We start from the raw sequence: 17,334 nt of genomic DNA on the forward strand, positions 1-17,334 counted from the left end.
CATGCTTGCGAGACGTCCGTATCGGGGCTCTGTCGGATGACATCACCCACTAGTGAGAATAGCTGCCTGCTGTCCCTGGATAACAACTGTTACGGTAAGTAACATTGCTATCTACCATGGACCCCTGAAGAAGGCATGTTGGTGTCCGGTCCCTGGTTTGGTAATAAGGTTGCATATACCATTAAAGTTTGAAATAAACAGTGCCTGTATCTTGTACATAATCTGCAGTTGTTTTTGGTTTTTTTGCTTTAGGGAAAGGAGTAATACATAGAACAGATAAAATACATCAAATTGAATATAAGGAACTTGATTGAAAAAATGAAACAGAATGCATTAAGATGTCAATGGGCCCCAAACCAATTTACATAAATTACTATGCCCCAAACTATCGGCATTCATTTTTTCATATCTATAGCTGGAGCACAGATTTGCCCACCAGAAAGGTCCTATTAAACCAAACGTTTGTTGCGGGGATACTGAAAACTTTTACCAACCGTCTAGTGAACCCCAGCGTGGTTTTTAATTTTTAAAACCCCTCATCTTTGAAACGCTGGCGATTCAGCAGTTTGCTCGGACCAGACTTTCCAATAATTTTATGATTGCAATAACATTAACAGTACTCTCAAAGTAGTTTCCACGATTCGTTATTTCAGGCCTTTCCCGCCTCACGTCACCATGGTGACGCACTAACTCTGTCCCAGGAGCATGCGCACTGCTCTTGCACCTCATTCTTTTTACAGGTTGTACGCGTTGTGGGCGGTCGTTCGGCTGTGCATGCTCCTCCCTGCCCCTGAGCTTCGGCCCAGAGGGTGGGAGTTCGCCGAGCGGAGCGGGAAATGCTGCCGGCCGGATGAAGCTTAGCGGGGGCATCCGTCGCCTACTCGGAGCGCAGGCCGCAAGTGAGCGCGCGCCATTGCCCAGAGCAAAGCCGGGCTCTCGAGCTGCTTCCTCATCCCAGAAGCGGGCTGAGGGGCGATCGGGGATCAGAGGCCGCGCAAGCAGATCGGCTGTACAGAGAAAAGTGAAGTGGGTTCAGATCCGGAGGGAAGATTCCTTGGGATATAATTAAATAATATGCTTTGTGTGTGTTACAATGAGCAGGGATGATATACTTTGGAGAAGATCACAGTAATGGGGGGGGGGGGGGGGTCCAACAGAATTACGGCGATGGAGAGAAGGAGAAATCGCAATGATTGGGTGGGGGCGGGGAGATGAGAAATTAACGTTATACTTAGCAAGGAGTGTGATTGTCATGTTAATAGATCGCTTGAGTGTTGATGTCATTCATAGTGGAGATAAACTAGAGTGTAGTGTGATACTCCAGAATGGTTGCTGATATTTGCTTTCACTTATCAACATAACCATGACAAGCAAACTATGGTTGTGTTACTATGTGAAAGCAAGTTGTAGGCGATATCTTTATTGCACTAACTTCATGCATTTGCGACTTTGGAGAATGCTGGTTAGCCTATTTGTGCAAAATGAACTTAACGTTTGTTATTGAAGCAATTTATGGGTTGGATTGCTAATAGTCATAAGAATTGCCGCTGCTGGGTCAGACCAGTGGTCCATCGTGCCCAGCAGTCCGCTCCTGCGGCGGCCCTCAGGTCAAAGACTAGTGCCCTGAAGTAGCATAAATGTATGTAGTTAGTGTAGTGAATCATATATCCTTTTGTTGCATTTTGGTTGGGGGAAAGAAATGAGAATGCTATTCATGTATGTGATAATCTGATGTTTTGGGGTGGAAGAGATAGTGGCACGGGATTTGTAATGGAGTGAAAATAAAGATTACATTGAGAAACCTGCTGAGAGTTTCACATAATGTGTTGGGGGGGGGATATAATTTTTGAAAGGCCAATTTACACATTGATATTGGAGAACATCATTAGTAGGTGTGAGATCTAACTTGTACTGAGGTGGAAATCAGAACACTAACACCCTGAGTTGTTTTCAAATACTGTAGTAGTGGAAAGTGAAAACATATTTACTGTTCAAACTGGTTATCAAAGAACAAAACTGTAATATGACATCACTTCCTGTTATCAAAATGACTGTCATTTTGAAAGTAGTAGAGATAAATTTAGTTCATAAAAATAAGATTTATATAGGAGTGTTCAAGGCCACATTTTTTTTAAAAGTAAATACCAGACCAGAATATAGTTTTGTTTAGTAAAATTTGCTTGACTCAACAATTTAGTGTTTAGGCTTTGGTGTCACTCAAGGACAGCATTTCATTGCCTCCTTTTTTTCAAAGCCCAAAGTATACATTAACAAAAATGTTGTACAGCACACCTGTCGCTCTGAGCAATCGAATTATGGTGGTGCACTGCTGCAAAAATTCTCTTTAAAAGTTGGAGGTAGCTTTTCATGTCTGTGGTGGAGATAAAAATCATGGGTGGAAACAAGTGATTAACAAAAACATTTGGAATCGACAAAGAGGAGAGGGATGACTTTTGTATTCTGCGGTACTAAATTCATAAGCTTTGTTAAAGGCCAGTCTGCTAAGGAATTTCAGCCTTCGACATTGTTCCTACTAAAAAAAAAAAGAGTATTTGGACCAGTTTACAGGGATACCATCTCTATATTTCATATTTTGTTTACTTGCTTTTGTATCCTTGAATTTTGCAAACTAGAAGCTGGGTCATTTCATACCAATTGGTCTAAAATATGATGGTGGAGAGCTTTTTTTGGTCTTAGATTTTGTTCAAAATTTATATGCACAACTAGCTACAGCATTAAAAAAAGGTTTCGCAGAATATCAGGTCCTTAGTTGCAATAGTTGCTGAACTGGACTCCCTTGTTTTACTTGTGCTGGTAGCATCGTGCACAGCAGTGAATAAAATAGGTTGACAGTAATTGATGAAAAATACTAATCTTTGACAAGTGTAGCACAACATTTTATGCTAGTTTCAGCGATGGTAATATGAGTATCATGGATGCAAATGCCCGCTTAAAAAAGTTTGCTCCAAGTGTGCCTTAACACTTGTTGCAGATTTTGAATGGATCAGTTTATCAGCTCCAGAGCAAAAGTAGATACAGATTTCAGATTTTATCATAGATTATCCTTGCACTGGACACCTACACTGTCAAATTTGCAGCAATTCAGTATGAATAGCTGCATCAGAGCATTCCTTCAAATTTTGCACCCTTGGAACAAGGGCTGAAATTTGTCAGTTTTCAGGGTCAATTATAAAAAGAGTCTGTTGGAATCTTTTTCTAACTAGTACCATCTGAAAGAGGAAATATTACTCTACAAGATTTATATTTTGTTTTGCAAAGCAACCCTTTATATAAATTTGCTTAAAAGTGTGGGATATTTTGTATGCATGGCCCATGATATACACATATCACAAGGCTAGCAATGTATATGAAAAAGGTGTTGCATTGGTCCATAGTGGCTTTGCCACTACTGGTTTCCAAATGAGCATACCAGTATCCCCATCGTCATAGGGGCCACACCCAATTGCCATGCAACAACCGCCACATGTGGGTTTCTTTTCCGCAGGATCCCAAAGCCTGATTGTGGGTTTCTTTTCCGCAGGATCCCAAGCCTGCATTATCTGAACTACTTGAACTTTGGTGAAACTTCATTAATCTGCAGCTGATACATTCAGGAAAACTATACTGCTGATCAGATGATGATGGTGTTGCTGATGGAGCTGGAACCCAGCAAGTATCACTTCTTGAAGGCCAGTAAAAGGAACTTGCTTGGCCATGCGGATGCATAAAACTTATTAAGGCATTGCTATTCAGTGGAGGTTTCACATATGTTTCCAATCTACCATTCTTTGTCATAAATACAAGCAATATATTGCCCTGGCTAAAGGTCTTCTACTAGAATTCCTTTTTCATCATTATCACTAATCTTGGCTAAAAATGATGTTGCATCATATGAAACCCTGCTGACCTGAACTGTCATTTCATAATTGATTGGCAAAAAATGATGATTTTCTCTTGTTCCTGTTAGTGTGTGGTCATGCTAGAATCTTCTCTTGCAATGTTCTTGTTCAATTTGCTCTTTGCTGATGAAAGTAAATTTAACTCCACGAATACTTTCATTGCAAAAGTCTAAAAGATCTTTAGGTGTGAAAATCTGACATTCAAGTGGACGCTAAAAGCTTGCTCTAGCTGCTAAGTGCTTTGTTGTACCTCCAATGCCATCACATGGTGACTTACCATGACTTGTAGTAAAAAAAATTATTTTGGCAGTCATCCCAAAATCTCTTTTATGATGACACAAATTAAGAAAATTCTTGAAATGTTAGTATTGAGCACTAGAGCCATCACTAAAGTGGATGTAGCATTCCTAACTTTGAGGTGAATTTGTACATTTATGACAGTGGCATTGCAAAACCAAAAGGCATATATCTTATAGAGTAAAGGTTTCAGTGTTGCTTTAAGAAGATTTAGGCAGACTTTTTTTTTTGTAATTGCCCTTGAAAATTGATTAATTTCAGCCCCTGTGTGAAAGATTCCAAATTTGAAGGAATGTTATGATGCAGCTATTCATACAGAATTATTGCAAATTTTGAAAGTGTAGTGTCCAATGCAAGGATAATTATGATAAAAATCTGAAGTCTGTATTTACTCTTGCACTGGAGCTATAGCAGCCAATAAACTGGTCAAAATCTGTTGCAACAAACTCACAAATTATGGGGCACACTTTGAACAAAATTTTCAGCTGGGCTTTTGTATCCATGATGCTCATACTAGCATCATTACAACTAGCACAAAAAGTTATGCTGAACTACCAAAAATTAGCACTATTTATTCTCAATTTTACAAGTAGCTAAAAATGACACATCACTGTATACAATGCTGCCAACATCCAGCCAGTCAAGTGGGTCTACTCTATCTCGATGACTATTGCAGGTAGAAATCTGAAATCTCAGGAACAAAATCTGAAACTTAATGGTGAGGGACCATTAGACCACTTGGCATGGAATGACCCAGCCGTCATTTTCTGTTTCTATATAGTTTAGCTGTTACATAAGCACCATGCAGCCTATCTTGCTCATCCCCACCAATTACTCCACTCTACAATCCTTTCCTCTTCCTCAGAGATCTTCTGTGCCTGTCCCATTCTTTCTTGAATTCAGATATTGTCCTCATATTCACTATCTCCATCAGTTGGCTGTTTCATGCACACATCTACCACCCTTTCTGTAAGTTCCCCCTTTTCATTCTTTTTCAATCAGCACAAAAAACTTTGTTGATCTTAGGCTTCCCCTACATAGTAACATAGTAGATGACGGCAGATAAAGACCCGAATGGTCCATCCAGTCTGCCCAACCTGATTCAATTTAAATTTTTTTTTTTTTTTCTTAGCTATTTCTGGGCGAGAATCCAAAGCTTTACCCGGTACTGTGCTTGGGTTCCAACTGCCAAAATCTCTGTTAAGACTTACTCCAGCCCATCTACACCCTCCCAGCCATTGAAGCCCTCCCCTGCCCATCCTCCTCCAAACGGCCATACATAATTTATTTGTAACTGTAATTGTTTCTTATTCCATATCATCTTGAATTCTGTTAGTGTTTTTGCCTCCACCATCCCATTTTCTCAGTAACCTTTGCTACAGGGCACCATGGTTCAATTGTTATCTCTTTAAAAGTTGGAGGTAGCTTTTCATGTCTGTCTTGGAGATAAAAAGCATGTCTGGGTGGCGTCTTCTAGGAAACAAGTGACTGTAATAGAAAACATTTGGAATCAACAAAGTGTGGACATAAGGGTGGAGAGGGATGACTTGTATTTTGCAGTACTAAATTCTTGAGCTTTGTAAAAGGCCAGTCTGCTGAGGATTTTCAGCCTTCGTGTTTTTGCTAAAAAAAAAAGAAGTATGTGGACCAGTTGACAAGGATATTTAGCTCTATACTAACTTGGGAGGGCAGTAGGAAAGGAGAGAGAGACTGGATTGGGGGAAGAAATGGGAAGACATAACTCAGGGAGGGAGACATGCAATCCACAGGGGTACAAAGAGAGGATAACACAGGGTAGATGCTGGACAAGATAGATAGGGATGCTGAGGGAAGATGGAAGGTAGGCTTGGAGAGAGAAGGTTTGTCAAACAGACAGGACACACTGCAAAGTAGAGAATGACACGGTGAAAAACTTGGTCCCCGTCACCGCCCCGTCCCCGTCTCACCATCCTCTGCACCGCCCCGTCACCGTCATTCCCGTCACCGCCACTGCCACCCCATTCACCGCCCCGTCACCGCCACTGCAACCCCATTCACCGCCCCGTCACCGCTGCATACATAAAAGCCTCAAACGGGTATGATTTTATATACTTTTCTAATATCTCCCCTATGTATCTGCCATTGCCCCTCCCTGTGTCCATATACCATCCCCATGGCATGTCCCCTTTTTGTCTCTGTCCCTATGCCCCATGCACATAATTTCCCCTCTTTCTGTTACCTTCCTGTGTCCAGATTTCCCCTATCTTCCTCTTCCATACCAGTGTGTCTCTTCTTTTCAACCCCATCTAGCTTTTTTCCCTCTTTCTTCCCCCCCTCCCTGCTTCTAGCATCTGGCTCACCTGCCTGTCCTTCCCTTTCTTTCTTGCTGTGGGTTTTTCTTTCCGTTTTCATCACCTTGGCCCAGAATCCTTTTCCCTTTCACTCCCTCCTTACAGTCTGAGCCGGGAACACGGGTGATCGCACGGTCCTCGCAGCCCCCACCCGCCTGCCCAATCGATCCTAGTGTTTAGCCAGTTCTCTCCCTTCTCCTCACCTTAATTTGCAGGCTTTCTTTTTCAGCGACCTGCACGCTTTCCCAAAGAGCCGCACACGCGCGGCTGCTCAGTGTTCAATCTTCTGCTCTGCTGCAACTTCCTGTTTCCGGTTGCGTCAGAGCAGAAGATCGAAACTGAGCAGCAGCGGCTCTTTGATAGCGTGCGGGTCGCCGAAAAAGAAAATCTACAAACTAAGGTGAGGAGAAGGGAGAGAGCTGGCTAAACACTAGAATCGATTGGGCAGGCGGGTGTGAGCTGCGGGGACCGCGCGATCCTTCATGCCTCACTGCGGGGACAAGACCCATTCACCGCCCCGCGGGCGGTGAATGGCCTTGTCCCCGTCGCCGCAGCGACTGCTAGTTTTCTTCCCCGTTTTCGGCGGTGACCCGCGGCTAAAATGCGGTGGCCGCGGGTAAACCGCCACCGTGTCATTCTCTACTGCAAAGATAAAGGAGGATGGGGGGGGGGGGAATAGAGAGAAACTGCGACCATAACAAATGGAAAAATTAAATGCTCAGACAACAAAGGTAGAAAAAAGTATTTCATTCTGAATTTATTAATTGAAATATGTTTCCATTTAAGTTTTTTGCCTTCTTATCTCTATTACTGATCTGTGGTCCCTTGTTTCATATTTGTTGAGGGTCTACCTATGCCTTGCGTATGTAATGCATATGTGACCAGGGTGTGCTGTTCTGCTAGTATGAAGGTTTCCGTGTAGAAATCTTGCAACGGTCCCATTGTTCTGTTTTCTCACTAGGTGTTGTATTAGGCTCCCTTCTATCAAGTTTCCAAATTTATTTAATCTTTGATATACTGTTTATCAAAACATACCTAAACGGTTTACAAATATCAAAATATTAAAATGAAATATAAACTTCAAAGTAAAAAGTGTGGGGGATGAAAAAACAAATAGACTTACTGGAATAAGAGGGAAAAATGGGAACTGGTAAGAGCTTAAATACAATGAAAAAATAAAATTTTAAGGGAGGGAAGAAACAGAAGGGCTTTAGTGCACTAGGTTAGGGAATCGCTTCAAAAGAAGCATTTCAATTCATACTGCCGACTGCAAAGAAGCTGTTAGGGCTATGGGAAAATAGAGTCAAGCTGGGAAGGCATCTTTAAAAAGGAATGTTTTTAGTTTACATTTTAATTTTTCAAGTGATGTTTCTTGTCTAAGGTCTGACAGAAGGGTGTTCCATAACAGGGCAACAACTAAGAAAATGGTTTTGCAGGTAGAATTGAGGAATAGTTTGTGAATACAGGGGACAGAAAATAGGTTTTGAGTAGTGGAATGCAGATTCTGAGATGGGGTATATGGAATGATAAGTTTGTTGATGAATGCAGGTAAATTGGACAGCTTGGTTTTAAATGTTAGCAGAAGTATTTTGTAAGTGATGCAGTGAGAAATGGGTAGCCAGTGAGCTTTGCGTAAGAGGGGAGTCACATGGTCAAATTTTTTAGCTTTGTAGATAAGCTTAACTGTGGTGTTTTGTAATAGTTGAAGCCGGTGAATTTCCTTTTGTGTAATTCCTTGATACAAGGTGTTGCAGTAGTCAATGTTGCAAATGACAATGGAATGAATTAAGATGTTGATGGAGGGGGGATCTAATAAAGAAAGAATAGAATGGATGAGTCTTAGTTTGTAAAAGCATTTCTGAGTGACGTTGCTGATTTGGTGATGAAAGTTAAGATCTTCATCAATAATAACTCCTAGGAGTTTTATTTTGTTGTCAATTTGGATGGTGCATGAATCATTGATGATTGGAAGGTTCAGAGTGCATTCTGGAGAAGCAGAGAAAAATGCGCCCTTGGATTTGGAGATGTTTAAAAAAAGCATGTTTTGCCGAAGCCAAGAGTTGATCAAGTTGAGCTTATTGATTTCTTCTATTTCTGCTAGTGTTGTAGAATTTAGGAAGTGAAGTAATTGGATATCGTCGGCATATGCAAAGATAATAAAGCCTATAGACTGTGCCAGGGTAAGAAGAGGGCTCATAAAAATATTGAAAAGAAGGGGAGAGAGAATGGATCCTTGTGGAACGCTATAGGTTTGAGTTATTGTTGAAGATGTGGTATTGTTACATTGAACTTTATAATTACAATTCCGTGAACCATTGTAGTGAGGTCCCTGTGATGCCTATGGATTGTAATCTGTTAAGCAGTTGGGTGTGGTCTATGGTATCAAAAGTAGATGTCAGGTCAAGTGATATTAGGAGGACAGACTTACAATGGTCTTGGAAGTAGTGAATGTTTGTAACTAGCCCGATTAGAGAAAGTTCGGTGGAGTGGTGAGCTCGAAAACCTGTCTGGTATGAACATAAGAATTGCTGCTGCTGGGCCAGATCAGTAGTCCATCGTGCCCAACAGTCCGCTCCTGCGGCGGCCCTTAGGTCAAAGACCAGTTCCCTAACTGAGTCTAGCCTCACCTGGTTTAGCAGGAACTTGTCTAACTTTGTCTTGAATCCCTGGAGGGTGTTTTCCTCTATGACAGCCTCCGGAAGAGCGTTCCAGTTTTCCACCACTCTGGGTGAAGAAGAACTTCCTTACATTTGTACGGAATCTATCCTCTTTTAACTTTAGAGAGTGCCCCCTCGTTCTCCCTACCTTGGAGAGGGTGAACAACCTGTCTTTATCTACTAAGTCTATGGGTGGAGAACGTTAGTTTTTTCTCCAAAGTTAGAAAGTTGGTTAAAAACCAGCTTTTCAGTTAATTTGGCCAGAAATGGTAAATTAGCAATGGGTCGGTAGTTACTGGTTTCTTCATCTGAGATATTAGATTGTTTGATCCTAGGGAATACTACTGCTGATTTCCATCGATTGGGCATGCAACCTGTAGAGAGACTTTTATTAATCATTTCTTGGAGAAAGGGACCAAATATCGAGAAGTGTTTTTTCAGAATGTTAGGAGGTATGGTTTCAGGGGAATTGTTTGAGATGTTTAGGGTTTGCAGATTTTCTGAACATGTTCTGACTTGCAACTATCACAGCACAGTGGCTGTATAAACAAGTCTGGCTTTAAGATTTATCATGACCTTATAACACCATATGTATCTGAAAAACAGTGAAAATTTGCATAAATGCATAAAGCCGTATTTTTTGTATGGTCATATCTTCAGCTTCACTTGACTGTAAAAGCTCATATTGTCTGCTGGTAAAGTTGTGCCCTCAGCTGACTTACCTACCAACAGCAGTATGGAGCCAAACTGCCAAAAATTTTCATTCGTGAATTTTTTTGCCTACTTTGCTGACTTGTAGAACTGGAAGCACGTTCGCAAAAGATTTCAAACTTGGCACAGAAACTTGCCCCAAGGTGTTGTACCACACTGCAAAATTTCAGTCTCCTAGGTAGTTTCCTTCTGCTACAATGCTTAAGCAAAGTTGGCATTTTAAGTCACACGAGGCATTGGAGTGGATTGATTGCTTTTGTTCAACCACTCCTAGCTCCTGACCAAATTGAGATAGATCCAAAATTTTTTGCAGAGTTTCATTTGAGACCCTAGACAACAAGGGGGTCAAGCGTGAGTGGTTTTCAGTATTGGTCCACTTGACATGGAATGACCCAATACTGCGTCCAACATTGGTCTCCATACATAAAGAAGGATATAAAACTGCTGGAGAGGGTGCAGAGACGAGCAACAAAGCTAGTGAAAGGTATGGAGAACCTGGATTACGAGGAACGACTTAAGAGACTGAAGTTGTTCTCCCTTGGAAAGAGGAGACTGCGAGGGGATCTGATCGAGACTTTCAAAATACTGAAAGGAATCGACAAAATAGAGCAGGAAAAACAGTTATTTACAATGTCCAATGTGACATGGACAAGAGGGCATGGACTGAAGCTGAGGGAGGTCCAGGATAAATATCAGGAGGTTCTGTTTCATGCAGCAAGTGGTAGACACCTGGAATGCTCTCCCAGAAGAGTAATTGCGGAATCCACCGTTCTAGGATTTAAGGGTAAGCTAGATGTACATCTCCTTATGATTGGCAAAGAGTGATATGGGTAAGGGTAAACTAGATGCACATCTCCTTATGAGAAGCATAGAGTGATATGGGGACTAAAACTATGCCAGGGTACACCTGGCGGGGCCTCCACGTGTGCGGATCGCCGGACTTGATGGACCTAGGGTTTGATCCGGAGATGGCAATTCTTATGTTCTTATGTATATCTAAAACATCGGGCACTGCAGCATTGGACCCAACACCGAGGACATGTGTGGATTTGACATTGTTATTGTCAGCACCAAGGGACTGCGATGCCAGGAATTGAATGCTTAGAGCAGGCCAGCCAAGCAGGTACTCTTTCAGAAGGGTTGCCCTCCTGGCTGTAGACTCCAACATCTAACCCTTCTCCCAGACAGAGCTGTCCCTTGAAATGCAGGAGTAGGTTCCCTGGGAGTGGCGCTTGCCCCTGTGAAGTTGGGCGCTTGAGTGCAGGCTGATTAGATCCCACAACTGGCCGAGAGGCTTGGTGGAGGTTGACTGTGTTTCCCCCTAAAGAATCATGAGAGATCGTGGGTTTCAGATTTTGGAACCTAAATAAAAGGCAGCTTGAAGAGACAAGCCGCTGGAGCCACCCTTGTTTCTGAGACAGAAATTCCTTCTCCATTTCCAGCTGTAGTGAGAAGCTGATGGAGGCACAGCATGTGGAAGTTCTGTGAGTACAGTTTATTACTGTCTCTGGGAAAATTGGTGTGTGTCTGAAATTGACAAAACAAAGGTTTTCTGGGGTTCTCCCAAGAGTCCCCCACCTCTAAAATCCTTAGTTGTATTTCCACAAGCCGTTTTTAGTTCCAAAATGGTGTCGCCTTGGCCATTTTGGATTTCCTCATTTTATTTTAAAAGCCTCTATCTCTAAAACACCTTAGTTTTTTTTTGGTTTAAATTGATTGTAATGGACTCCTCAGGTGGTTTTACCCCTATATCACGCCAAGTTTGTGGTTGATGGGTGCCTGAGGAATGTCCATGTATCATACGCCGTGGGCTTAGCACCCTCTGGTCCTTCTGTGGGGCATGAGTCGTAGGAAGCATGAGAGCTGGGTCTCAAAGCACTGTTAAGAGCCCCTAAACCATGACTATGCAAGGCTAGTGAAGTGCTGCTGTGTGTAAGTGCCTGACCCCGACTGGCAGAGGTCTCCGGAGTCTTTGACTCTGATTTTATGACATTGATGTATGCAACCTACCAAAAATATAAACACAACTAAAGGCTGTCAACAGGGAGGTGCACATTGAGGTTTAACTCTGCAGGGCGAAGCCCCTTCACAGAATATGTAGCTGCTTGAACTAGAGGTCCAGTCAAAAAAGGACTGGAGTGAAAGACTTTTCAAAATGCTAGATTTAACTGAAGTTATTACAGTTTCTTTGTGTGCGTTGGATCTAGAGTCCCCTCAGGTCTCGGCCACTCAACTTTCACTATTGTGAAAGGCAAAACAGAGTATGGTGTATGTCAACAGGCAAGGGAGAACCAAGAGTTCTTCTCTGAAGCTGGAATCCCCAATTGCTTCAGTGGGCAGAAGTCCCACCTGCAGGCGATAACAGTGGTACACGTAGCAGGAGTGGACAGTCTCAAAGCTGACTACCTCAGCAGGTAGATGCTGGATCCAGGGGAATAGGCGTTGTCCCCAAGAGTGTTCAACTGCATTGTGCGATGCTGGGGACACCCAACATTTGATCTCATGGTGTTGGACAACAAAAAAGCCCCTCGGTTTTGTAGTCAAAGATTCAAGTCAGGAAGTGTTGGATGTGATGCTCTCATGTAATCTTGGCCAACAGAAGAACTGCTACACATGTTCTACTGTGGCTGATGATAGGTCGAGTCATTCATAGAATAGTGACCCATTGGAGATTGGTAGTCTCATAGCCCCATGGTACATAGATCTGGTCCACTTGCAGCAGGACAGCTGCCTCAGACTGTTGTTGCATCATGACATTCTGTCACAGGGGCCCATAGTATTAGACAATCCGGAACACTTTGATCTTACAGCATGGCTATTGAGCGCACAACCTTAGTGCGGAAAGGATATTTGTAGATATATTTTGCAGTGAGACCCTGAAACCTGCAAAAAGCACAATGCCAGCTGCAGAAACCCTGAGAGAACAGCCTTTTCTCAGGTTCAAAGAAGCAGGAGTGTCTTTACGTACCATGCCTTCCTTTCTGCCAAAGGTGGTTTCGGCGTTCCATATTAATCAGGAAGTGAGGTTACCTCTGCGTTTCAGCCCGTGAGTGAAAAGAAAGGGTCAAGGTTTTGAAGTTGCTGGATGTGTAGAGGGTGCTTCTTGAGGTAACAAATAATTTTAGACTCCCAGACCATCTGTTTTTATCCAGCTCTAATAATCGGGAAAGACCAGCCTCGGCCCTCACCAGGTTGGGTTTTCAGGATTTCCCAAATAAATATACATGAGATCTATTTGCATGCAATGGAAGCAATGCATGCAAATAGATATGCAAATTCATTGAGGAAATCCTGAAAACCTGACTGGATTTCAGCCCCCAAATAGATATCATGCAAATTCTTTGAGGAAATTCTGAAATCCTGACTGGATTTCAGCCCCTGGACTGATGTTGGACAACCCTGCTCCAAAACTTTTATCTCTCGATAGATTTGCATGGTGATCTCAGTGTACATTGATTGTGGTAAAAAACTGCCAGGTGCCTTCCAAAAGCGTAGCTGTTTCTTGGGCAGAGTTCAGGGCAGTGCCACCTTTTGAAATTTACAGGGCAGCCACATGGTCAACTTTTCATACCTTTATGAAGTTTTACAGAGTGGATGTATCAGAACAAGCAAAGATGTGGCCTTTGAATCCTTGGTGCTTGTTGCAGGCTCATCTGTCCTGCATGTTACACAGGAAGGAAGGATGGATTACTACTACTACAACTATTAATTATTTCTATAGTGCTATCAGACATACTCATCACTGTACAGAGTCACAAAGAAGAAAACAGTCCCTGCTTGAAAGAGTTTACAATTTAAACAGCCAAGACGGAGAAACAGGATGTCATGGATACAGTTAAGGGAACAGTTAATCAGTTTTTTAACCTCAATAATACTCTTTCCTGTAGAACAGCATATGATTCCTTATGCCCGGCCCTGGCCCTGTCAGAGATGGATACAGCCTGTGTTGAATAATAGTCTGGGTTGAATTTCCAGTGGCTTGGCTTGTGGCAACCAAAAGAGAAGAAAAGAAATTAATATAAGGCAGTGGGTTAGAGTTCAGCTTCTCCGCTGCATGCTGCTTTCACAGAGCTATACAAGTGTTTGGTGCTGGTAATTTGTTGCCACCTTTAGTTTTGCAGTTGCAATGTTTGTATACTGTTTTTTTTTTTTATTCCTTTTACAGAGCAAAATTAACATTATCAGGGAGTTCCTTTAACCCCTCTTTGTTGTCATTTCCTCTCAGGAGTTATCGCTTTCTTTGGTACGGACTGAAAAGAAATTGTACTGCCCAGATAGACTAGGAGGCAGAGCTGATAAAAATGATTGATTGCCTTCTACAATCAACTTGCAAGTTGGGGTATACAATTATCCATAAGGAATCATATGCTGTTCCTCAGGAAAGAGGATTATTGAGGCAAGAACCCAATCCTTCCTTACCGAGCTTTTGCAGGAAATGGCAGATGCTATTCCATTTCTTTTGGAGACCAGAGCAAAATTGTTAACTGTCCTTTTCTGTGATTCTTCTCTTAAGAAAGCTGTGACATTGCTCATTCACAGTATCCTCCAGGATGCACAGAAGAAAAACTGGGAGACTTCTCTCTCTGTGCACTGTGATCCATAGGATCTACAGGCTCTTTATAAAATTCTAAAGGTTCCTAGATTTGAGAAAACCCAGTTGTTGTTCCACTCTGTGATGGTTGAGTCTGCCCTCAGAAGAGCCAGGAGTCCCAAAACTCATGCCTTATCTTTGCTGGGCAGAGAGATTTGGACTCTGGTTTCTTTGGGGAGGAAGGTTTGTCAGGCCTCGATGCTTATCACCCACACCTCTCAGCTTTACATGAGCATTTACTTTGACGTTCCGAGTGTCCAGTGTGCCATAACAGTCAACACAGCTTTGCCAGGTAGCCTCCAAACAGGAGTACAGAAAATATTTGGCTAGGGACACATTTGATTCTTTTGATGTGGCATCCTGACTCTCCATTTTAGAACACAAGACTTACCATATTGGATCACTCTAATCCAACAAGCCTATTTGCTATTTCTAACACTAGCCAATCCAGGTTATAAGTATCCAGAAAGAAAGATTCTGTGCTTCCTACTCTTAGGGATAAGCAGTGGTTTTCCTCCTCTACTTTAATAACCTTTTTATGGACTTTTTCCTCCAAAAACATATCCAAACCTTTTTGCAAACCGAGCTACACTAACTTCTTTTACTGTGTCTTTTGGCAGTAAATCTGAGCTTTCAACTATGTATTGAGTAAAAAAAAAAAAGTGTCCCGCCCATTCATCCATTTGATTTATGTCCACCCATTCAATAAGACTAAAAGTGACTTACAAAGCATAAATTCTGTCTACTAAGATTTGATATACTGCTATTTGAACAATAAAACAATAACAGCATGGCAGTTTACAAAATCAGAGTTTCTGTATACTGTTGAAGAAGCATAAAGGCTCGACAGTACAGGGAGGGGAACAAATAGAACAATAATTTAACCAGCAACATCAAATCAAAAGCTAAGGAGTTCAAGTCAAAATGGAGGAAAAGTTTCAAGTTTAAGTTTATTTAAAAATTTATTATACCGCCTAATCAGGCTTCTAGGGGGGTGTACATTAATCAATAAAAACAATCAAGTTAACAAACATATTTCGGGGAATAATTAACCAAACAGACAAAATTGTACAAAAGAAAAAGAGGGGATGAATTACAATATTATAGGAAAGAGACACTGAAGGAAAGAACAAGAGGTGGGTGAAAGACCAAAAGAAGGGGAATCAAATTGTCCTTAGAAGGACAGATGCTATTAAACAGCATCTTTTAAAAGAGTAGTTACTACTTGAAGGCGTCTTTAAACAAGATTTTTAATTTAGATTTAAACTGGTTTAAATTTGTTTCCTCTCTTATGTAATTGGGTATAGAGTTCCAAAAAGATATTTAAGCGCTTGGTATTAATATTTTTCAAAGAGGGGATATTGAGAAGATGTGTAGCAGAGCGGAGTGATCTGAGGGGGGCATAGGGTATAAGAAGTCTGTTTATGAATTCCGGTTGATTACAAGTTCTAGTTTTGAATGTATGTAGAAGAATTTTATAAGTGATTCTATGTTCGATGGGGAACCGATGTGCTTTAATTAGTAGAGGTGAAACATGGTCGAATTTCTTTGCCTGGAAGATAATTTAAACAGAAGTATTTTGAATAATCTGCAATCGTTGGATTTCTTTCTGTGTGATCCCTTTGTATAAGGCATTACAATAGTCAATACAGAATGAGAGCTGGTGAGAGACAAATATCAAAATCTGAGGAAACAGAAGCCCAAAAGGCATGGCCAGAAGATCGAATGAGAGGAAAGTCCACATTTTCCTGCAGTATTTTCATGAAAAGTTAACTCATAATATGCATTAATACTTACATGAATTAATTTAAGAGTGTAGCTGTCTGTGTCAGATATACTCAAAAAGACTTAATAGGAAGGATTTAAGATATATCTTGGAGTACTTTGGGCCATAAATATACCCCATTTTGTGACTTTGAGGGAAACTATTTAGCATGTTGGCCTATTTGTTCTTGTTGCCCCTGCTGCTTTGTCTGCCTCAATAATAAGTTCATTGTTGCCTTTTCACAGATTCCAGACTGTAAGATACCAAAGGATGAGATGGACTGTGGAAGAGCTGCTGGTTTCTGTAGCGGTAGAAGTGAACAATCTCACAATCAGTACTTCAAAGTTCAGGTAAATGGACATTTTATCAGTTCTCTTGCAGAACTCACACATACGCTGGAACTTTGAAATTAAAATGATCTTACTATTAGTCTGTGAATTTTTTTATTTTACAGCAAATTGTCATCTATATAAAAGTAAAACCAAACAAAAACTGCAGACAATGTACACGATGCAGGCAAGAATTTATTGTATCAAAGTTAAAATGCAGTAATAAAAAACCTTTTTACCAACCAAGAGACCCAACACGGTCCGTGTTTCGGACAACACGCCTTCGTCAGGGGTCCATGGTAAATGCAGCAGCTCTTGGTCCACTATAAATGCGCCTGTTTAACTTTCAAAATCCTATATGGTATCCTCCCTCCCTTTATCCCTCTTTCTTGGAATTCCTCAAACCCTAATACCACCAGATCCTCCCACAAATTAAAACTATCCTTTCCCTCGCTAAAAGGCATTTCCCACACAGGAAAGCTAGGGACCTCCCTCCACTTCAAAATCACTGAGCTCTGGAACAACCTTACCTCCCCTCTTCGGAACTTGAGCTCTCTCCAAGTTTTCCGCAAACATCTGAAAACCTGGCTTTTCTCAAAAAATGTAAGTCTCCCTTCAACTTAGGAATCAAGGAAACTCTTATATCTTGGCATCCCAAGTCCTTTAAATTTTCTTCACACTTCTACCTCTAACCCTCTGTTGTAGTTCCTTCCTATTTCTCCTACTGTAAACCGCGTCGAGCTCTATGAACGTGG

General features: G+C 41.6%; 1 protein-coding gene across 4 annotated transcripts in view; it reads left to right on the top strand.

Moving 5' to 3' along the window:
• The first annotated feature begins 351 nt into the window (after positions 1–351).
• The window catches only part of LOC117359008 (protein STIP1 homolog), a 123,072-nt gene continuing 106,089 nt past the window's right edge, over positions 352–17,334 (top strand). For 2 of the 4 annotated variants that reach the window (XM_033941065.1, XM_033941064.1), the window contains exons 1-3: positions 352–1,026; positions 3,542–3,689; positions 16,496–16,600. In XM_033941065.1, the coding sequence (XP_033796956.1) occupies positions 3,636–3,689; positions 16,496–16,600 (159 nt within the window). In that variant the 5' untranslated portion in view covers positions 352–1,026; positions 3,542–3,635. The remainder of the gene's footprint in view (positions 1,027–3,541; positions 3,690–16,495; positions 16,601–17,334) is intronic. The other 2 variants (XM_033941066.1, XM_033941067.1) reach the window with 2 other exon arrangements.

Source organism: Geotrypetes seraphini, chromosome 4, assembly GCF_902459505.1.
Source record: "Geotrypetes seraphini chromosome 4, aGeoSer1.1, whole genome shotgun sequence".
NCBI lineage: Eukaryota > Metazoa > Chordata > Amphibia > Gymnophiona > Dermophiidae > Geotrypetes > Geotrypetes seraphini.